The sequence below is a fragment of the Bombyx mandarina genome, chromosome 22 (genome assembly GCF_030267445.1).
Source record: "Bombyx mandarina strain Sakado chromosome 22, ASM3026744v2".
NCBI classification, from domain to species: domain Eukaryota; kingdom Metazoa; phylum Arthropoda; class Insecta; order Lepidoptera; family Bombycidae; genus Bombyx; species Bombyx mandarina.
In genome coordinates this window covers 9,530,069-9,552,881 of record NC_143228.1, presented here as the reverse complement: position 1 = coordinate 9,552,881, position 22,813 = coordinate 9,530,069, and the positions used below count along the sequence as shown (strand labels likewise).

The 22,813-nt window shown below is 36.4% G+C and overlaps 4 protein-coding genes across 5 annotated transcripts; 2 read left to right on the top strand and 2 right to left on the bottom strand.

Annotated features, from left to right (window-relative positions):
• Positions 1–1,099: 1,099 nt before the first annotated feature.
• LOC149500341 (uncharacterized) lies at positions 1,100–2,820 on the bottom strand. The gene is made up of 3 exons (XM_089737055.1): positions 2,740–2,820; positions 1,371–1,704; positions 1,100–1,291 (listed from the first exon to the last, which is right to left on the bottom strand). Exons 1-3 carry the CDS (start codon positions 2,818–2,820, stop codon positions 1,218–1,220), a joined length of 489 nt encoding a protein of 162 aa, XP_089593181.1. The 3' UTR covers positions 1,100–1,217.
• Positions 2,821–5,111: 2,291 nt separating this feature from the next.
• LOC114244770 (zinc finger matrin-type protein 2) lies at positions 5,112–6,499 on the top strand. The gene is made up of 3 exons (XM_028176668.2): positions 5,112–5,420; positions 5,508–5,749; positions 6,202–6,499. The coding sequence occupies exons 1-3, from the start codon at positions 5,306–5,308 to the stop codon at positions 6,439–6,441; spliced, it is 597 nt and encodes a 198-aa protein (XP_028032469.1). The 5' UTR covers positions 5,112–5,305; the 3' UTR covers positions 6,442–6,499.
• Positions 6,500–9,832: 3,333 nt separating this feature from the next.
• LOC114244757 (uncharacterized) lies at positions 9,833–11,043 on the top strand. Its single transcript, XM_028176654.2, has one exon. It carries the CDS (start codon positions 10,187–10,189, stop codon positions 10,916–10,918), a length of 732 nt encoding a protein of 243 aa, XP_028032455.1. The 5' UTR covers positions 9,833–10,186; the 3' UTR covers positions 10,919–11,043.
• Positions 11,044–15,952: 4,909 nt separating this feature from the next.
• On the bottom strand, positions 15,953–20,927 carry LOC149500340 (uncharacterized). 2 transcript variants are annotated; one of them, XR_016325060.1, is made up of 4 exons: positions 20,760–20,927; positions 20,136–20,166; positions 19,317–19,620; positions 15,953–19,049 (listed from the first exon to the last, which is right to left on the bottom strand). XR_016325060.1 is itself a non-coding variant. In XM_089736986.1 (3 exons), the coding sequence occupies exons 1-3, from the start codon at positions 20,835–20,837 to the stop codon at positions 19,439–19,441; spliced, it is 291 nt and encodes a 96-aa protein (XP_089593112.1). In that variant the 5' UTR covers positions 20,838–20,927; the 3' UTR covers positions 15,953–19,438. The 2 variants fall into 2 exon arrangements, 1 of the variants encoding a protein (XP_089593112.1); XM_089736986.1 differs by having other exon boundaries at positions 15,953–19,620.
• Positions 20,928–22,813: the final 1,886 nt, after the last annotated feature.

Below are 22,813 nucleotides of genomic sequence, written 5' to 3'. Positions count from 1 at the left end.
CTTCATTATACCGGAATAAGCTTACCCAAAAATATCGATATTTCTAGTTAGCCATTACGATTTTCAAAAGATTGGCAATATTGCAAAAAATCCGTTAAAATCCGTTCCGTATTCCATGTATTGTAAAGGTATAAAATACATATATTTAATACCAGCAAACAAAAAATAATGGCTCTTTAAGTTTGATTACTATCAAATACAAAAAGATAATTCATTGTTGTTCTTTCATTTCTGATGGTCATGCCTTTGCTCGTAGAACATATTATTATTAGCCCAAGAGCCCGTGGGCTCTACCTGTATGTATTTGACCAGACCTGAATTTTCGTACATTGAGACCCCTATATCTACCATGCATGAGGTGGGGACTCACTAAGCTCAAAGTGGTCGACGCGCCGAGCGCTCAAGTAGGACAGGTACCGATTTTGACGGATTTTAAATCCATTTGACCACGTCTGCCGTTTTGAGATTTTGAAAATATATGATTATTATTATCGGAAAATAAGAATGGCAGACCATTATCGCGCATTTTACTTTGTGGCAGACCACTTTGAAAATGTTAAAAAAATAAAATTTTGAAAGTAATTTACCAGATCTGCCATTGATATAATAATATGTTGTTTATTATAGTCTTAAAAACTTATATTGATCACGGCAGACCTCTACATTGCGTACACACATCAACAAATAAAATCTTAGCTACTACCCGGCCAGATGTATATTAGGTATGTTTGCCGTTCACTGTTTTAGAGGAATATAATTTACTTGCGATTTACTTTAGCAATGTATTTATCGAAATTAATATTTTTAATATTCTATATACTAAACTTCATTAGTCTATACTAATATTATAAAAAGGAAAGATTTGTTTGTTTGTTTGTTTCGAATAGGCTCCGAAACTACTGGACCGATTTGAAAAATTATTTTTCCATTAGAAGCCGACATTGTCCCTGATGAACATAGGCTACTTTTTTTAATTTTTTCTTTTTTTTTTTGGTTTCATGTGTGTTTTAATGTTTCCGAAGCGAAGCGAGGGCGGGTCGCTAGTTAGACAATAAAGAAGTGAATTTTTTATGGAATAATTATAAATAATACGGTATAATGCTGATCAAAAAATAATTCAATTCCTCATTTTTATTTCGTCAAGACAAAATTTAAAAGTGTTAAATCAGTTAAAAAAATATATCATGCATGCATTACACATATATATATATCAATCTTCATTCATCATCATAATCATCGGAGTCATCTTTATCGTTATACGACTCGTCTACATCATCCATTGAATCGAATACTGCAAAAATAAAACATAAATTGTAAAATGAACGTAAATTCATCTGAACATGTTCGAGAAAGAATTGTTATTAACTTACCAGGAACATTGGTGATTAAGTCACTCGCAAAATATGGAAATTGGTCACCTTCGAACCCTTTGAAGGCATGTATGTTGTCCTGCTCAATCCAACCATACTCCAATGGGTCTAAAGTTGTGGGTTGCTTTTTGTAAGCATTTCTCCAAATAGAAGAAATATAGTGGGCCCTCAAAAGTTGTTGATAAAGCTCACTCTTACGCGGTGGTATTGAGCTTGCCTCAAAATTTTGAATTTTTTTTCTATAATTTTCATTGATGTCTGAATATGTATAGTTGCTAACGAATAGCTGGAACCTTCCATCATCTACATCACTAGATTTTTTGGCATTGTATAGCTGGCAAATTAAATGTTGAATGATAAAAATGAGGAATTGAATTATTTTTTGATCAGCATTATACCGTATTATTTATAATTATTCCATAAAAAATTAACATCTTTATTGTCTAACTAATGAAGTTTAGTATATACAATATAAAAAAATATTAATTTCGGTAAATACATTGCTAAAGTAAATTTCAAGTAAATTATATTCCTCTAAAACAGTGAACGGAAAACATACCTAATATACATCTGGCCGGGTAGTAGCTAAGATTTTGTTATATGTTGATGTGTGTACGCAATGTAGAGGTCTGCCGTGATCAATATAAGTTTTTAAGACTATAATAAACAACATATTATTATATCAAGGGCAGATCTGGTCAACTACTTTCAAAATTTTATTTTTTTAGCACTTTCAAAGTGGTCTGCCACAAAGTAAAATGCGCGATAATGGTCTGCCATTCTTATTTTCCGATAATAATAATCATATATTTTCAAAATTTCAAAACGGCAGACGTTGTCAAATGGATTTAAAATCCGTCAAAATCGGTACCTGTCCTACCTGAGCGCTCAGCGCGTCGACCACTTTGAGCTTAGTGAGTCCCCACCTCATGCATGGTAGGTATAGGGGTCTTAATGTACGAAAATTCAGGTCTGGTCAAATACATACAGGTAGAGCCCACGGGCTCTTGGGCTATATAGTTACTACGGCCAGAAAGTGATCTAATTTCGATCGTGGACCGGAAGTCGCAGCGTGGGTAAGTTTTCCTATGTCAGAAACAATGACTGTTTTTTAATAGTTAATTAATAATTTGAAATTATTGAGCTAACTTTTAGAAAAATTAATTTCTATTTCAATATTTGCAAAAAGTTTCGATAATACCTATAACATATACTGAACTATTACTGATATTCAAGTTACATAGCAAAATTCGGAGAAGTTAGTATACACATATTTTAAACTGGTAGTAGAGCGTGTTGTAAGCCCGGACAGTACGACTATCCTGCCTATTTTTGTCGCGAAGCAGTCATTTGTTCCAATCATTCATACTCGTTTGGTATGAAATGTGGGATAGACATTATACAATACAACTGGAACTTCATTCTCATGCCTCAAAATAGCTGGCAGCATTCACATACTATGCTCTATGGGTTCCGGTAACCATTTAACACCACATGGGCCATAAGCGCGATCAACCATCCAAACAAAAAAAAACACTTCCTTTTCTTAAAAAATTTCACTAACATAAAACTCAACGTAATGTCGATTAGATTATTAAGAATGAGATTTAAAATAATATGAATTTACAAGCAAACACAAAAATATTCACATTATACATTGGGTAAAAAAAAAACACGAAAGTCAATCAAAATACTGATATACTATCTATATAGTATATCTATATATCTATCGTATATCTATCTAGTTTAACTCCTTATAACGTAAAGCGTTCATGCTCGAAGAGCAGAGCAGCTATTTACGGATGCAATTATGATTTTAATTTTACTTAGGCTTGACAATGGTTTTACCTTTCCAGTTAGTCTGTGGATTCACCTTGTTATGGCTGTGGCCTTTGCTAATCGTTGTTTAATACCAAAAGAGGTAATAAATAGTAATGATAGCATAAAAGCCAAGTAAAGTATTTCAAAGTGCATACATCGATTTTTAACCTGAACTTTCATACGACAAAATAAATAAGGCCATATATTGCAAGTTCCCGTCACATTGTCTTCTAATTTTTTTGGCCACCAAGCAGGTCAACTAGGAGAACGTAGCTATTACAACAAGTTTAAAAAAAATATGAATATAAGTCAAACCGCTTATTACTATTATTTATCTATATTTTTAATATACAATACATTTATACAATACACTAATAAACAAAAAAAAACAAAAAAAAACCTTCCCGATCCTGCGGACAGAATGGAAAACATTCGACGTCGCCCAAAACACGTCTTAGTCTACCCTACTTAGCGGTAGGCAGCGTCTTGGCTCTGCCTCTGGCATAGCTGAAGTCCATAGGCGACGGTAACCACTCAGGTAGGCCATATGCTCGTCTGCCCACAAAGGCAATAAAAAAGAAATAAATAAAAAAACAGTCGCTGGAAGTGGCTTTTCGGGTTCTTCCAAAAAGTCCACTAAAGTTTCTGTAAATAACCACCATTTTACTAAAACGTTATTTCATCCCATCTCATCTCATTTCACCCCAATCGATTACAGCCTCAAATAAATCAACTTCACCTCTTTTTATATCTATATCATTTTTATAATAGTATGGGGAAAAAGTCTTTTCTCATTATAGTAGGTATGTATGAACTTGTAATAAAATCTTTTTTATTTATTTTTCGTACTGTCAAGATTAGGGAATCTAATGAAGAAAATCGATACATTTAAAAAGTTTACTACAAAAAAGGTAAAAATGCAACGTAGGCCGCGAAAAAAAATTGCGATGTTTATGGACCTAGTGCTGTGTCTGTGAAAGTAGCACAAATTTGGTTTAAGCGTTTTTAATACGAAATTTTTATGTTAAGAATTTGTACGTCGCTCTGATCGAATCTTTTTGAAAAAGTGAAAGTGACTGATCGCATCTTTTTGAAAACGTGGAGCAAGATCGGCATATCAGTAGTTACGACGTAGTTGAAGAACTGGGAATTGACTACAAAACAGTTTTGGCTCATTTGAAAAAAAATAGGTACACAAAAAAGCTCGATATTTGGGTACCTCACGAGCTCACTGAAAGAAACCTAATGAACCGTGTACTCATTTGTGATTCTTTATTACGACGTAATGAAACCGAACCATGTTTGAAGAAGCTGATAGCTGGTGATGAAAAGTGGATCACGTACGACAAGAACGTACGAAAAAAGTCGTGGTCAAAGGTCGGTCAGGCTTCACAGACTGTGGCGAAACCTGGGTTAACTTGCAACAAGGTGATGCTGTTTGTGTAGTGGAATTGGATTCAGCAAAAATTAAGAGAGCTTGACTGGAAGATGTTAATGCATCCGCCGTTTATCCGTATATCCGTCCTGACCTTGCACCTTCACGTTTCCACCTGTTTCGGTTTTTCAGAATTCTTTAGGCAGTGTCAGATTAACATCACGAGAGGACTGCCAAAACCAATGTCTCGGTATTTTGATCAGAAGCCCCAAATTTTTTATAGCAATGGGATCATGTCCCTATTTACAAAATGGCAAAAAGCTATCGAACAAAATGATACCTACATACTTTAGTTAAATGTAAATAAACTATTGAAAAAATTTGTAAATTTTCTTAAAAAATGCGAAGAAACTTTTTCCCCAACCTATTATATTAATTTTCATGTAACTGAATATATAAAAGATTAGGCTGTATAATATATATATGCTTTCGCCTTTCTTGTTAGGAAATGGAAATACTACAACTAATCATTTGTCAGTTTTGTCACTGCTAGCTAGTTGTCAATTAGAAACGTATTTCGTTTATGTTGTTAAAGATGATTTTCTCGTGTTATTTTTTTAATAGATCTAATTGATTACTCTTCCCTCTGGGTACAAGTTTAATATAAAACAAACAAGTGGAGTGTGTAAGAAAATCATAACTTGTAATTGTTGTGAAATAAATACTATAAAATTTAAACATGAGTATGCGCCCCGATGACCACCGAAGAAAATGGGACAAAGAGGAATTCGAGAAAATTGCAGCCGAGCGTTTGAAAGCAGAGCTAGAAGAAGAAGAAAAATCCAAGAAGAAAGGTAAAATATTAGTGTCAACACACTTTGTTACGTTAAAATACAAATTTGACACAACATATAAATGTTTGTTTAATTTTCATTTTCCAGCCACTCCAGTCAAACGTGAACTTCTCAAACAACGTGAATATAAAGTAGATTTGGACTCGAGACTCGGGAAGAGTGTAGTAATCAATAAGAATACGCCAACGTCCCAATCTGGAGGATATTATTGTAATGTTTGTGACTGTGTTGTTAAAGATTCAATAAATTTCCTTGATCACATCAATGGTAAAAAACATCAGAGGAATCTGGGAATGTCCATGAAAATAGAAAGGAGCAGCTTAGATCAGGTGAGCTTACTCTTTCACATGTATGTATATGCATAGTACCAAGCAGGTAAATAGGATTGTTGACTTGCTACTAGATTTATGGTCTGAGATCATCAATTGGCCACATGTTGCATCAAAATAATAACAAACATCATGAACCAACGCTATTATTTTTGTGATTGCCTGAGTTGAGCAAACCTACCATCCCACTCAACTAGAGCACTCATTATTAAAATAATTCTCAACAAATTCTTTCAATCTTAATTTTATCAAATTCTAATGCTATTGTTAAGGAATAATAAATGTAAAATGTTCAACCAAATAGATGATTTAAATTTCTAGACCACTAATTTGAAATAATCTATCTAACTAATCTAGCTGTTCTCAATTTTATAAATACCATTCAGGTTTTAATAATATTTATTCTATTCTATCATAGCTACTACTACTACATTATGTTTGTTTGGTTCCAGGTAAAAGCAAGATTTGCACTCAATAAACGAAAGTTGGAAGAGAAAAAGCGTGAATATGAATTAGACACAAGATTAAAGGAAGCCGCTGAAGAAGAAGCTCGTGTGAAAGAGCTACGTAGGGAGAGACGTCGGGACAAGAAACGGAAGTTAATGGAGAATGATGAAATAGATGATACACCAGCACCTTCTGAATTAGCACAAATTATGGGGTTTTCTGGCTTTGGAGGATCTAAAAAATGATATGTTTTAAAATGTAAAGCTTATATTAATAAATACTGTGTGGTACAATAATGTTTCATTGAATGTTTTAATTATTATTTGGCTAATAATTCTATTTGCACAGACCTTGTTTTATCAAGGTATAATTATGAACTTTGATTTAGCAGACAGGATAATATTACCACATTTATTTGGAAAAGGCTAGAAAAAACGACACCATGTAAATGTAACATGTTCCAAATGCTTTTTCCAATTAAAAAATATAAATTATAAGGCTACAATATCCACTACCGGACTTGGTATGAGGGCATGTTTTTCATGTGCTAGATGAAAGCTTTTCACTGACTCCAGTAGTCCTGTATATGTCAAAACTCACATCAACTTTAGTTTTTGGGATATGTAAATCGCACGTGACTACTTTGACTGACTGACTTTTCGAGGACAATAAACAATTCAACAACAAAATCAGTTGGCTGGGCGTTAAAAGAGCGCTCATCTCTCTACTCTAAGTCGTTTCTGTTGAGTCTGGGCTAGGATAACGATCTCGCCCAAATCTATAAATTAAAATAAGACATGACTTAAAGGTCTTAGTCACCAGGTCATAAAATACCTTAAAAAAAGAATGTTATATAATACTTTTTGGCGGGAACGCGAGGCGTGAAGTTGTGTGATTTGTTTTATTTTGTCTATTTAGTGTTTCTTCGGGTTTAAATGTGTAATAATGGTGGTTTATTAACTGTTTAATATCTGTGAAAGTGCACAAATGTGGGAAAATGAAACAAAGCCGTTGGACGTAATTTCCCGGGATCCTCAAAAAAGTCCACTGAAAAAATCTTAGTAAATGACCACCATTTTACTCAGATTATATTTCATCCCATATCATCTCATTTAATTTCATCCCAGTTGATTAATGTCTCAAATTAATCATCTTCATTTCATTTCATTCCATAATATAATTTTTCATAAAAATATGAATATAAATTAAAATAAGATATGACTTAAAAGTCTTAGTTAACAGGTTATAAAATCCCTGAAATTTTTAAATATATCAATTTATATCGGAAAAAAATATCGATATTTTCATATATCGACTTTATTGTAAAAAAATCGTTTTATTATTCGTAGGTAAGTCAGCTCAAAAATGATTACACACTTTATAGTCCAGTACATTTATGAAACAAATTAAATTATAAATGTACTTAGTCTGGCCATAAATACTGTTACAAAGGAAAACAAAAAAAAAACTATGGCAAATAACATTTATTACTTTTACAGTGTGTTAGTTTATTTCATAAATATAAAACAATTTAAAGTATAAAAAGCTTATTCGAAGTGGTCTCCATTGGCTGCAATACAGTCCTTTAAACATTGAGGCCAGTTATCAATAGAAGCACGCACTCTTTCCATGGGAAAAATTTTCACTGCCAATCGTACGGATTGTTTTAGGGACTCCAAATTATCATGGCGTTTAGAGCCAGCTGTACTCTCTAAAACTGACCATAAATCATAATCCAGCGGATTAAGATCGGGACTAGAGATCGGGCCAGTCTTCAGCTCTGATGAAGTCCGAAACGTTTGTTTCCAACCAAGACTGCATAGACCGAGCTTTATGACCTGGTGCCGAGTCTTGCTGGAAAGACCATTCTTGATTATTGAACATGGGTTTGTTAAGAGGCTTCACTACCTTCTCAAGTATGGTATATTGTTAAACTTGTGCCGATATTTGGATACCTTTTTCACAAAAGTATGGCCCAGTCACTCCTTCATAGCTAATACCCCACCAAATCATCACTGAAGTCGGGTAGTGCCCACGTTGCACTCTGTCGACTAATTGGGAAACTTCCTTAGAGCTTTGAGCATAAATACGGTCATTTTGTTTGTTAAAATGTTGCTCAATTGTAAAAAAATTCTCATCCGCAAACAATTTTTTTCTATGCGTACCGCTTCAGTAGTTGTTTCAATTTTACCACCCTATTCTCTTTTAAATTATCAGCTAAGAAATTACCAGTACGTCGCTTATAGGATGCAAGTCCTAAGTCATATTTTAAAATACGCGACATGGTTCTAGGTGCTATATTCATCTCCCGAGATAAAATCTTTTGCTTTCGAACAGGATTTCTTCGAATTCTTTCCGTTACTGCTTTGACCACCTTTTTCGTACGAACACTACGTGGACGGCCAGATCTTTTTCTGTCACAAGCAGAGGAGTTCTCATTGCACCTATTAATAGCCCGGTACACAAACATTTTACTAATACCAAGCGTATGGAGAATTTTTAAAATTGCATTTGGCTCCATACTTACTTTGTATAATGCAATCACAGCGATTCGGTTCTCTTTGTCACCCCACTCCATTTTAATATCGCATAATATTGTACAATGTATTGGCGCCAAAATGAGAAAACTCAGTGAGCAATCATTTAGAGAGGAAATGACAGATTCCAAATTCAAATGTAATATTTAGTTTATTTTTAATTGTAACAGTATTTATGGCCAGACTAAGTATATAAGTGTTAGGTTATATTATAATTTTTTCTACCCGATGATATGTAGGCGAAGTAAAATGTCCCTTAGAAATAAGGTGACACTCTACAAAACTTGCATACGCCCCGTCATGACCTATGCAAGTGTAGTGTTCGCTCACGCGGCCCGCATACACTTAAAATCTTTCCAAATTATTCAATCCCGTTTTTTCAGGATAGCCGTCGGAGCCCCGTGGTTCGTCAGGAACGTCGACCTCCATGACGACCTGGACTTAGAGTCCATCAGTAAGTATCTGCAGTCGGCGTCCATGCGCCACTTCGATAAAGCGGCACGACACGAGAACCCTCTCATCGTGGCCGCCGGTAACTACATTCCCGATCCTGCGGACAGAATGGAAAGCAGTCGACGTCGCCCAAAACACGTCATCTCGGATCCGCCCGATCCACTAACGGTGCTTTTAGGTAATTCAAGCACCGGTCACCGTTCTCATCGAACCCGTCGCTTGCGACGAAGGGCTCGACGAGTAAACTAACTCTCAGACACAGCCCACTGAGTTTCTCGCCGGATCTTCTCAGTGGGTCGCGTTTCCGATCCGGTGGTAGATTCTGCGAAGCACGGCTCTTGCTAGGGTTCGTGTTAGCAACATCGTCAGGTTGAGCCCCGTGAGCTCACCTACTAAAGTTAGGGTTACGCTGACATAGCCTCTCAAGGCTATCAGCTTAGGTAGGAAAAAAAAAAAAAAAAAAAAAATTTAAATTTAAATTTAAATTAGACAATTAAATATTTTTCAGTAAGTTTTTAAAAATACTCTTTTTTTTTATTTGTTCAGTTATTTGGCTACTACGATTATTAGGCACTAAAATAATGATTGTAGAAGCAACTCGTTCAGGTGTTACTCAGTTTAAGATAATTTTGTAGATTAAATAAACTAAGAATTTTTTATTTTTTTTTAATTAAAAAAATTATCCAAAAATATCTACATTTCAATATCGAACTACCGATATATCGTCCAAAAAATATTAGTAACAAATATCGATATTTCAAAATAATTATATCGATATTTTATCAACAGTCCTACTATGAATACAACTGCTTCTCGTCAAAGTGTATAATCTATGCTTCTCGTACATAAATGTCAATAATAACATCTTTTTTGTAAACCTAATCGCTAAGATAATTAAGGAGTAGAATATTAGCTGACCCAAACATTTAGTTCCTCGTAGATCTACACAAAAAGTACAGATACTTGTGAATTCGATTTATAAATGTAAAACTGCTAAATAATGACGACTCCCGAATCTCCACCACCTGACGAAGTACAAAAACTTGAAGGATGGACCAAAGACGAAAAGCTGTCCCTTTTATATGCTTTAAAAACTTGTGGATCAAAAAATATAGACTGGATTCATCAAAACATATCTACGAAAACACCAGAAGAAATCATACATGCTATTGATTATTACAAAAATCTAGCCCTACTAGAAGTGAAACCTTTAGATAAGAAGATAAAAACTAATACGCGTCCCTGTAAGAATCCACGAATACCATTAGCGTGTTGGGCAAAACTGTTAACAGATACACTACACTACAAGAGCTTACAAACGGAAACATCCACTGCTATTCGCATGATTGCTGATTTGGAGAACATACCACCTGCATTAAATACAGACAAGTTTGATTTTAGAAAGATTTATTTACAAATAGCAAATGCTATGGATGGGAAACCAATACCTGATGACAAATATTCAGGATTAATATTGAAAAAATGTATATTAGAAACTGCACTAATAAGTAAAGCATTCATTCGTACTAGCTCCCTAAAAAATCTTTGTAAAACTATTACAGTTACCCAGAAAGAAATGAATTACTATCCAATGTTTGTCCACAACAAGGAATTAGCTACAGTTCGGCATTTGGCTTCACAGAGATCATATAATCCACTAAATATTCCAGAAGAATTCTTGAAACCTTCACTGTGTATAAAGTCAAAAGAGGAAGAAAACCAATTATTGTAGATTTACAAGTCAAAGCAAAAGATTATGGTCCTCAATTTTGTTTATGAACAATAAGATCAGTATTAACATATTATACTGGAAAAATAAATGATGGTTAAATATACTCAATTACTATTTTAATCTTATTCAATTTAGTTTTACTTTTATGCAATAATTGTCCTTGCTTGTCAATAATAATTTCTTGATTTATGGATTAAATTTATGCAAGAGCCGACTTAACCTAATAGGTGTATGGCTCTAATAAAGATAAAAAAATAAATAATATTGTTCCTAGTTAATAATTAAGTTGTTTAAGTAATAATGATCTCTATTATCATTCACTGTTCAAACTATTTTAATTGTCCTGATTTCTACAATGCTTAATGACCATTACTGTACCATAAGCTGGACTTCTGATTCTCAATATCTTTAGTAGTGTAGTAAACAAAGACGTCATAAACTACTTTATGTAAATGGGTGGGAAACATGCTCCTAGATCTTAACATCCTAAAGCCTCCAATAAGCTCCTGGGTTACTAAGTGCTTTGGGTCTTCTTTCTTCTTCTTTCTGGTCGTTCCCTCAATGCTGAGGATCGTGACGGTATGTCAATCTTCTCCACTCGGTCCGGTTCTGCGCCATATGTACCGCTCCCCATATCTGGCCTCCAGTCACCTCCTTGAGTTGGTCAATCCATCTAGCTGGCGCTCTTCCTCTAGCGCGCTTCCCCTCCATCTGTCCGAGAATTGTGAGTTTCTCCAGGCTGTGCAATGAGGATCGCATTACGTGCCCAAAGAAACTCCGGATCCTTTCCTGGCACATAGTCAGCAGGCGCTTGGTGACCTTCAACTCTTCGAGGATGGAGACATTGGTTCTCATAGCTGTCCAAGGAATGCGTAGCAGCTTTCTCCAGCAATACATTTCAAACGCCTCAATCTTTTTGCGTTCCTTTTTCCTGAGACACCAAGTCTCCACCCCGTACAGGAAGATAGAGAAGGCCAACGTACGAACCAGACGCATCTTAGTTACTCGGCGAATATTACGGTCTTTCCAGATTTTATCGAGGCTAGTCATGGCGCTTTTAGCCATCCCGATACGGCGTCCGATTTCTTTCTCGCAGTTACCACGGTTAGAGATCAGCGACCCCAAGTATATAAATTCCTCCACTTTCTCATAATCCTTGAGTGCATTTGATGGACTTAAAACTTGAGCTCTGTCCACCGTCATCACTTTGGTCTTAGAGCGGTTTATGTGCAGGCCAAATTCAAGGCTCACTCTCTCTATTCGCTCCAAGATCGCAGCCATCTCGGTCTCGCTGGCTGCAAGGATTGTTGTATCATCGGCATATCTTAGGTTCGTGATCTTCGTACCGCCCACCGTAACGCCGCCGTTCCAGCCATCAAGCGCCTTCCTCCACTTTGGGTCTTAGCCTTGGTTATTTTATTTTATTTTTTATTGCTTAGATGGGTGGACGAACTCACAGCCCACCTGGTGTTAAGTGGTTACCGGAGCTCATAAACATCTACAACGTAAATGCCGCCACCCCCCTTGAGATATGAGTTCTAAGGTCTCAGTATAATTACAACGGCTGCCCCACCCCTCAAACCGAAACGCATTGTGACATGATGGTATCTATGCGTGCGGACTCATAAGAGATCCTACCACCAGTAATTACGCAAATTATAATTTTGCGAGTTTGATTTTTATTACACGATGATAACTTCCTTCACCGTCGAAGTCAATCGTGAACATTTGTTGAGTACGTATTTCATTAGAGAAATTGGTACCCGCCTAGGATTCGAACACGGGTGCATCGTTCAACACGAACGCACCGGACGTCCTAAACTTTAGACCACGACGACTTCAAAAGTCGCAGTCGCAAAGGGCATGAAGTTCATTACTATACATTCAAAATCATTTGGTTTTATTCCAAATCAATATTATATTAATCTACTTCATTTCATTTTTCATATGAGTCAGTTTATATTTTGTATTACAATAATAATTTATTAGATAATTATTGACACTGGCAGTAATGCAATCGTAAGAAGCCAATTGCCTTGCTGAAAAAATAATAAGAGAAAATCTATCAGTATATCTGGCAGCTTCCATGACAGAGGTAGTCAACAGTGCCAAGCGTTAAGTACTATTTAATTATATACAAACTTTAATTTTTTTTTTGTTTTTAGTAAGACCTGACATATTTATTTATTTTTTATTTATTTATTTATTTATTACACTTCATGTAAAATGTACATTGGCGGTCTTAATGCCTAAGGCATTCTCTACCAGTCAACCAAAGGTAGTGCAGAGTACCTAAATAGTGGTAGGTGCAATGAAATTTATATTAGGTTACGAATACATACAAAAAAAAGTATATCTACATAATTGAGTCGTCTATTATCAAAGGTGGCAATCTGTGCATTTGGACAAAAAAATGTTATTGATATGTCAATACAGATTGAGTTGAATATAATCGTCTCCTTCAAAGAATACGATTCAAAACCTGCATTAAATAAAGGTTAATAGTTAACCTGTTATTTATCTAAGATGTCGTTCCGAAGAGTTTTGTGACTGCCAATGGAATACAAAGTCAATAATTCGTTTTTCTGATTTACCAATAATTGTCCAAAAGTCAGATTGCCGGCTTTGATAATAGTCGACTCATATATACAAAATCAACATATACATATATATACATACATACATACATACATATCTACACACATACATACATATCTACACACATACATACATATCTACACACATACATACATATCTACACACATACATACATATAATCGTTTATACATATATTTACACATATTTATTTGTGTAGATAATTTTAAATTTGTATAATTTTCTTTCTTATATGGTTTTGTTGTGTTACATTTTAATTTAAGTTTTTTGTAATAATTACTACATACACTAGAATTTGTTCATGGTTCTGAAATGCATTTCTTTTGATACAACACCCATAGCTCGTATCAATAAGCCAAGCTTTTACACTTATTAGACCACACCTGTTAAACCAATTTTGATCTCAAATATTAAGTATAATCTATGGTTGAAGTAAATGTAAATCACAATCCGATGAATAATTACGAGAAAACATGTTTTTTTTTTTTCCTACCTAAGCTGGTAGCCTGGAGCGGCTATTCCAGCGTAACCGTAACTAGTAGGTGAGCTCACGGGGCTCAAACCTGACGACGATGCTAACACGAACCCTAGCAAGAGCCGTGCTTCGCAGAATCTACCACCGGATCGGAAACGCGACCCACTGAGAATATCCGGCGAGAAACTCAGTGGGCTGTGTCTGAGAGTTAATTTACTCGTCGAGCCCTTCGTCGCAAGCGACGGGTTCGGCGAGAACGGTGACCGGTGCTTGAAGTACCTAAAAGCACCGTTAGTGGATCGGGAGGATCCGAGATGACGTGTTTTGGGCGACGTCGACTGCTTTCCATTCTGTCCGCAGGATCGGGAATGTAGTTACCGGCGGCCACGATGAGAGGGTTCTCGTGTCGTGCCGCTTTATCGAAGTGGAGGAAAACATGTCAATAAACATACTTATCTACAAATATATTATATTTATACATCTATAAAAAATTTATACATTTGTTCTAAAGTCCTAATAAATGATCGTAAGTATATATCTTACAATTTCAATAGTACAGGGTGGCCCATAAGTCCTTTGAAAAGTAAAATTTGAATAAAACGAACAGGGCGCGCGTGAGCGGTGCAGGGGAAGCGGGGGGAGTAACTTCGGTTTCTGGGAATTTAGTCGCGATGGAGCGTTTTACCGGAGCGGACCGTGCGTTTTGTGTGCACGAGTTTTATAAAAACGACAATTCGGCAACCGTTGCGCGGCGTAAATTTCGAGAACACAAAGGTTTACACAACTTTGACGACACTCCAACTCTTCAAACGATTAAGAACTGGGTTGCTAAGTTCGAGGAGACCGGTTCGACGTTAGATAAACCGCGGTTGGGTCGCCCAAGGACGTCACGTACGGAACAAAACATAGACACAGTGACACAGTCTATTCGCGAAAATCCGACACAGTCAACTCGTAAGCGCGCCAGAGCATTAAACGTATCCAGGACATCGTTACAACGGATTTTGAAGAAAGATTTACATATGCACCCTTACAAAATTCAGTTGGTTCAAGAATTAAAGGAAACTGACGGTATTCAAAGACAAAATTATGCGAATGAAATGTTGAATCGGTTTACTTCCTTCAATAACATAATGTTCTCTGACGAGGCTCATTTCCATCTTAACGGGCATGTTAGTAAACAAAATTGCCGCTATTGGAGCCCCATCAATCCAAAACTTAAGCATCAGAAGCCCTTACATAGTCCGAAAGTGACTGTTTGGGCCGCTATGTCAGCCCATGGTATCCTAGGGCCTTACTTCTTTGAGGATGGCAGAGGGCGCGCAGTTACTGTTACGTCGGAGCGATATGTGGCTATGATCGAAGAGTTTTTCATACCAGAATTGCAAAACTTTTCAGGCTTTAATGCCAGGACGTGGTTTCAACAGGATGGGGCCACTTCTCACACCTCTAACACTGCTATGCCCGTTATCCGTCAACTTTTTCCTGGCAAAGTTATCTCTAAGAGAGGAGACATTTCCTGGCCTCCACGTAGTCCAGATCTGACCCCGATGGATTTTTTTTGTGGGGCTACCTTAAGGCTAAAGTATACGACACAAACCCGTGGTCAATTGAGGCCCTAAAAGAAAACATCCGCAGAGAAATGACAAGCATTTCAGCAGTGACGTGCCGCGCAGTCATCGACAATTTTAGACGTCGTTTGCAAGAGTGCCGTGATCGCAACGGATTACATTTAGGAGGTGTTATTTTCAAAAAATAATTCCCGTTTTTTAAGCTTTTTATGTAAGTAAAAATTTAATTCATAATGTAATTAGTTTTATATTAATAATTTTTTTTTCATATCAAAGGACTTATGGGCCACCCTGTATTAAATACATATGTGTCCAATTAATAAACTTCCTTTTTTAAATATTGTAATAAAGCACAATAACCAGGAAGCCAAATAGAGTAGAACATTTTATTTATTTCATTACTACCAATTGTAATGAAAAACAGTTATAATACTAATCACCAACTTAAATTAATAAAACTCCCTTCCGACACTAACAGAAGTCAGACAGTTAATTATTCACCGTTGTAAAAAAATATCGATTTTTATTAGGTTTTCGTTATTTGATAAATAATAAAAAAAACACTGTCCACGATGCCTTGAGGAATGATAGCAGCTAATCGTGTCTTAACCTTCTGGAACATGACCTGGGAGACTAAATAGTTGTGATAGGTACGACAGTCTTACCCTTCAAATAGGGAACGCATGATTACTTCGCAGCGGAAATATATAGTTAACAACACACCCTACCACAAGTAAAATTAAGAACTGCTACTGTTATGAGGTATTAGCAGTAGCTTGGAATATCACTCTGCTAGCTGTTTCACCTAACAAATTATAATGAAACTATATTGGTTAGTTTTGCGTAACCGTATCCAGTGATGAATAAGTATCGGATCGGCTAATATTTTAATGTTATCGATAGCGTAAAAGTTAACCCAATTTTGCATGCAGTTTGAACAGCGCCCATAGCGGCAAACGATCCCATTCCATACAAATATGAGCGAACTATTATTACCCCATCGAGAACGTTAAAAAACTCTCACTAAGCGCACAGGACTCTGTTCTTACAAAGAAGATGTTTTAAGGAGTGTTGTGGTAGAAATTAAATTTCATTGTTCACGATTTCTTTATTTCACTTGTTTAATCCGCGAATAACCTATTCACTGCGTAAATTAAAGAAAAGGAGAGACTTTTTTTTTAAATTACCTACATTACTCTTCTACAAATACTCATTTAAGTTTTCCTCGCACTGGCTTGTAAAAAGCATAGACCTATATAGTAGGGACACGACATATTGTTCTATACGTACAATTGCTTATATAAATAGCACCCATTTTGAAGGCACATACATAAACATATATCTATCTCGTTCTTACTCAGCACTTTAACTCGCAGGAAAACAATATAACAGTATTTCAGTGCGTACATAAAATGAAACATGAATATACGTAAATATCTCCGTCTCCGTCTAATGAGGCCGAAAATCCGCCATGTTTAGCGCGCCAAATGTCATTGTCACGTCAGTACGGCCGTCTGTTTTGGGTTGTACATTATTTATTGACTTTGATATCGATTTAATATGATTGATTATATAAAATTTCATAATTTATCATGCTTAAAACATAGAAAAATAATAATTAAAACGTATTTTATAGGATCTCAAGAAAGTCGATGCCCTAAAACTATTATCTATATGTATTTAAATTCATTATAATTGTTCCTTGCTGGATGTCTTATTGTACTCTTCAATGAAACGATTTGGCTCGTATTTACAAGTATATTAAAAGATAAAAACTCTAGAACAAATAATAATGAGGTTGAATATTGTAGTAGATAATGTATGTAATCGTTAAAGATGTATATGCGTTCGCGATCGCTTGATGAAGTGAAGCTCGGTGGTGGGCGAGAATAAAAACTTGTTTGGAGGGGGATTTAGAGATCCTTAACAATAATAATAATAATAATAATGTTTTTATTTCAAGTATCCATGACTCATATAAATTGTTAATAAAACTTAGACCTATGTTAGTAGTTATATTTACATCACAATGAATTACTGTGGTAACATGCCATGGGAGATGGCACCACAGCGACTCATGTATATACAGTCCAGCCTGCTTGCGATCATGCTCAGGATACTGTTGGAGCTGGCCCTCACTCTGTTTACCAGAGATGCACACCTCTTACGCATGGTAGCGTAAAAACAATGTATGTGCGCGTCTGCAAACATCCCTGATGCGCTACAAAAGCGGGGCAGCACCACCAGCACCCTAAACGCGTTATTGTATTGAACAGGGAGAGCATTGTACGATCTTTGAGTATATCCAGCCCACAAGCTGCACTGCTCGTTCAATATCTTCATCATCTTTGAGATCAGGGGTCAACACATGGCCGAGATATTTAAATTTATAAACTCTTGTCAATGGCGTTCCGTTGAGTACTACGGGAGGTATTTTATCATGCGTCCCACCCCTGGTCTCAAAGACCATGATCTCCGACTTTTTACAGTTGTACACCAAACCGTGTGATTTGGCGTATCCCTCACACAAAGAAACAAGTTGCCTTAGGCCACAGATAGACGCGCTCAGCAGCACTAATAAAATACCACTTTAAAATATGTCATCAAAACATATTTAGACATTCTGTTTAGATATTTCGGGAAAAAGGCTACCGACAAAATCTCTTCGGAACTATTTAAATAAAATAGTTTTATTCCGCAGTGAGTAAAACACTATTGTAAATTTGTTAAATATTTAATAATTAAGTGATTTTAGAGAGGAAGTCACAAGGAATGACGTTTGTAATTAATGAATAAATGTTCTGTAGGTGTTTTTTTTTCACGCGGTCCCTTGATAAGTTTAAAATTTGAATCACTCTCAAGCGAAAGTGATTCAAATGGTGCGGCGCACCTTCCTTGGGGTGCGCTGCGGTAGTATGTTACGGACTTTAGAGTCAGCAAAACAATTAAAATAGATTGTAATAGTCTAAGAAAAACACGTACTCAAAATACGATAACATTTAGCATGCTAGAAATGGGCTGATGGCTTTGAACTACGCCATATCTTTATGTTTTGCGACAAACGACAACTTTATAAAATCAGTGTAGCAACTTTTAAAAATCATCATATCGTTTACTTGGCAAATTCGAAGGACGAACTTGTCTTAGATTTCACCCATCTAAATCATATCATATTTGCACATAACAATATACCTACTTACTTCCCATTAAAGTATAAATTCTACAAATAAATAATACTCAACAATATTTAAAATAAAATGAGCCAAGAACGTTTATCGATAAAACCTGATAACATTGAAATCTTTTGTACAGCACTAAAGCCGCCATGTTTTGTGGCCAGATGACGTCACAGTGGCACGAAATTTTGGTTGACGTTTCATTTCCATAGGTTTCCTACTTCATTGGTAAAAAGACAGTAATTACCGCAGTTCAAAATAGAAGGATCTCAAAAAACTGGTTCTTTTACGTTCAATGGCGGATACAGGGGGGGGGGTCATGGGGGTCATGACCACCCCCTGAGCTGGTTCCAGGACTTAGGTGGACCACTAATTGAATATAATGATTTTATTTATATATTTTGTAACCATACAGATTTTATGTAACTACATACCTTCAATATTTAATTAATTTAATATAATAACTTTGTATAATGGCAAACGTCTGGGAACGAACGCATCTAAATTTGACTATGTGACCCCCTCCTGGCGCCTAAGCTGGATCCGCCCTTGTTTACGTTTCGAAACAAAATCACTTTTTTAAATAATTTTAAGGGAATTTTACATTAATTTCCCCAAATGTATATTACAAATAACAGTCATTAGCAAAAAGCAAAGGTGTTTTCTCGTAGTGAATGCGTTTTCAAGAATTTAACCACTCAACAAATTTGCTAAATAATTTAAGTGCAACTTTAACAACTCTATCCCAAAAGCTAGGTTCTTCTTGTGCATCCTGGTTCGAAGCCGTCGGGTATTCATCGTCGAAGTTCTCTATCTGACGTTTTGCGCGAATAAAACGAATTCCTCCTATTTCATTTCTGTAAGCTGGAAGAAGTGACAACAAAATGTAGATTTTGCAAAGTAATAAATGTGACCACGTATTCTTTTTTTAAATATTTTTATCTAGATTAAAAAATGCGTGCATACTGATATTCACTTTTTTAACACCTCTTGTATCTACTGGTGGTAGGACCTCTTGTGAGTCCGCACGAGTAAGTACCACCGCCCTGCCTATTTCTGCCATGAAGCAGTAATGCGTTTCGGTTTGAAGGGTGGGCAGCCGTTGTAACTATAATGAGACCTTGGAACTTATATCTCAACATGGGTGGCGCATTTACGTTGTAGATGTATATGGGCTTCAGTAACCACTTAACACCAGGTGAGTTGTGAGCTCGTCCGCCCACTTCAGCAATAACAAAAAACAGCATGTATATGCAAATCGGAATACGGCACAATCGCTACAGCGGTAATGTTCTTGCCTATAATGAGACATGAGGTTCGGCCAACAGAAGAAAACAAACCATAAAATTCACATTGTGTTTTAATATACTATTACGTACTATGTTCTTGATTTACGACGTCTGTTGGAACCTGAAAGTAAAATAGATTTATACAATACAATTGTAAACTTTTTTTTGGATATCTTCTTACATCTACTATCAAAGCAGTGAAAATGAACAATGTGATCGATTATTGATATATGGTTTGGTCATTTCTTCAAAGCGAATAAGTATTAAATACCACCTTTAACTTAACACAGTATCTACGTGCTCGTAACCACTTAGCACAAGAGTAGCTGTCTTTTTTTTCCCTACTTATTCTAGTAACCTCGAGGAGTTATTCTAGATTCACTGAACTAGTAGGTGAGCTCACGGGGCTCAAATCGGGAGTGTTGCTAACACTGACCGTAGCAAGAGCAGTGCTTCGCAGAATCTACCACCAGATCAGAAACGCGACCCACTGAGAAGATCCGGCGAGAAACTAGAAGTAGTGGGCTGTGTCTAAGGGTTAATTTACTCGTCGAGCCCTTCGTCGCAAGCGACGGGTTCGGCGAGGACGGTGACCGGTGTAGCCGTCAGCCAGAGGGCATTTAAAGAAAACAGCAAATCTAATTTTTATGACAGCATTAAAATTCATTGAAATGAAAATCTCAAATGAATGACAAAAAATTACATATAACTTACACGGTCTTCCGTTGTAACATAACGCAGTAAAAACAATAAAACGACAAAACAGAGAACATGTGGACTGTTCGATGTCATGTCTCCGTTTACAATTGCGACTTTGAATCCCCATGACTATGAACTTGCTTTTAAATGAAGGGTGTGGTTTAAGTACGGTGCCGCGGAAATGATGACTGTGCAATAATGGGTGGGTATTTGATAAGTACGTTAGCTACCGTCTATTGTAATGTTTGTACAGCGTCATGTATCGAAATTAAGCTCGTTATATTTACAACGCATTAAAAGAATTTAATTTCCTCTCATCCGCGTCCGTAATGCGATTATTATTTTACAAAAAAAATGTTTATAAAGTAATTACAAAGAACTGTTTCCATTCATGTACCTAAACGAAGTATAACTTAAGAATGAACGCTACTTTGGCATTCGGTTCAAAGGATGTCGGCCTTAAAATAATTTTCAGTTACTGGGAGTCTTAGGGTTATATAGCAAAAAAAAATACTTGTAGGTAGTCAATTTATTTCATGCTTACCTACGGAGCCGAAACGTGGACACTGACTGTGCGACTAGTCCACCAATTAAAAGTTACTCAGCGAGCTATGCTTGGTTTGTCATTGCGAGACCGAATACGCAATGAGGTCATTCGGGCAAAACCAAAGTGATCGATATAGCTCGCAGAGTTAGTAAACTGAAGTGGCAGTGGGCTGGTCACATATGTCGCACGCCCTCCTGCTAGATGGAGCGACGACATGCGCAAGGTAGCTAGCAGTAACTGGATGCGTAGAACCGAAGATCGGGTTCAGTGGCGAGCTTTGGGGGAGGCCTATGTCCAGCAGTTGACTGCCGCAGGCTGATGATGATGATGATGATGATGAATTTATTTCAATAACATTTCTTACTTAATTTTAAACTACAACACAACTACAGAACCCTTCATAGTCCGTGGTCGTACATGCACGTCATTTTATTTATTTATTACATTATTATTTATTTATGTATTTTGTATTACAAGTCTTTCAAAAATAGGTATATAGTGTTTAAACATTTTATTATTTATAATAATATCATATTTATATAGTATTTATGGAAATTTCGTGCGCGCCTGTACCATTTGATCTCATGCATGTTGGCGTGCTCCCAGTGTGACCTTGTCGACACAATGCAATGTTCCGCATGAGAGCCTGTGAATAAAACACGAGTCAATGAGAGTTTCATTTTGAAAATCGAATAGCCACATATTTTTGAAATCGATTAATTTGCTTCTTCTGATTGAGTAGGTAAATGTGATGGCTAAATTTTTTATCATAAGAGTGCATCTGAATAAATTATGTGAATAGGATGGATCGATCACGAGTTATACCAGAGAATTAACTAAGACTTCAAAAAGACGAGACTCCAAATGACCTAAGTATCGGAGCCTTTCTCCTTGGATAGGAACACCCACATGGATTGAGCCGAATCCTGATCGCACCGGAGCCAGTCACCGTCGTCGCCCTAGACACGTCCTTACGGATCCATCAGATCCAATAACCCTTGCGTTAGACGTCTTCCGCTCTAGCACTAGGAGTAGAGACCCCGGTAACCGTACACGTCGAACTCGGCAAAGAGTTCGACGTGCAACCTAACCTAAGCATCAGCCCGTTGAATTTCTCGGCGGATATCAGCGGGCAGCCTTGGAGGCGCTCGGGTAGCTGTTAGCAAATCCCGTCCCTTCTGGCTGAGCCCTTGCTCGCCCTCCTGTCCTTGTGAAACTGGAAAGGCCCCAGGGCCACCAGTAAACTCTTAATCATAAAAAAATGGATTGAGCAACATATTATTACGTAAACTTTGAGGCTCATCATCACTATAATCAGTCCCACAAAGAACGCCAAAATAAGTTGCTGAGACAACGAATTGAGACCTCTTATTTGAAATTTTGTACATGTTCTGTTTTTCGACTTTGTATGTTTCATATCTGCTAATCTTAGATTTATTTTTAACTGTTAACCACTTAGTATTTAAACTTTGAAAAAGTAATATATGTTTCAGGATAGGCACCTTACACTATTTTAGCGTTT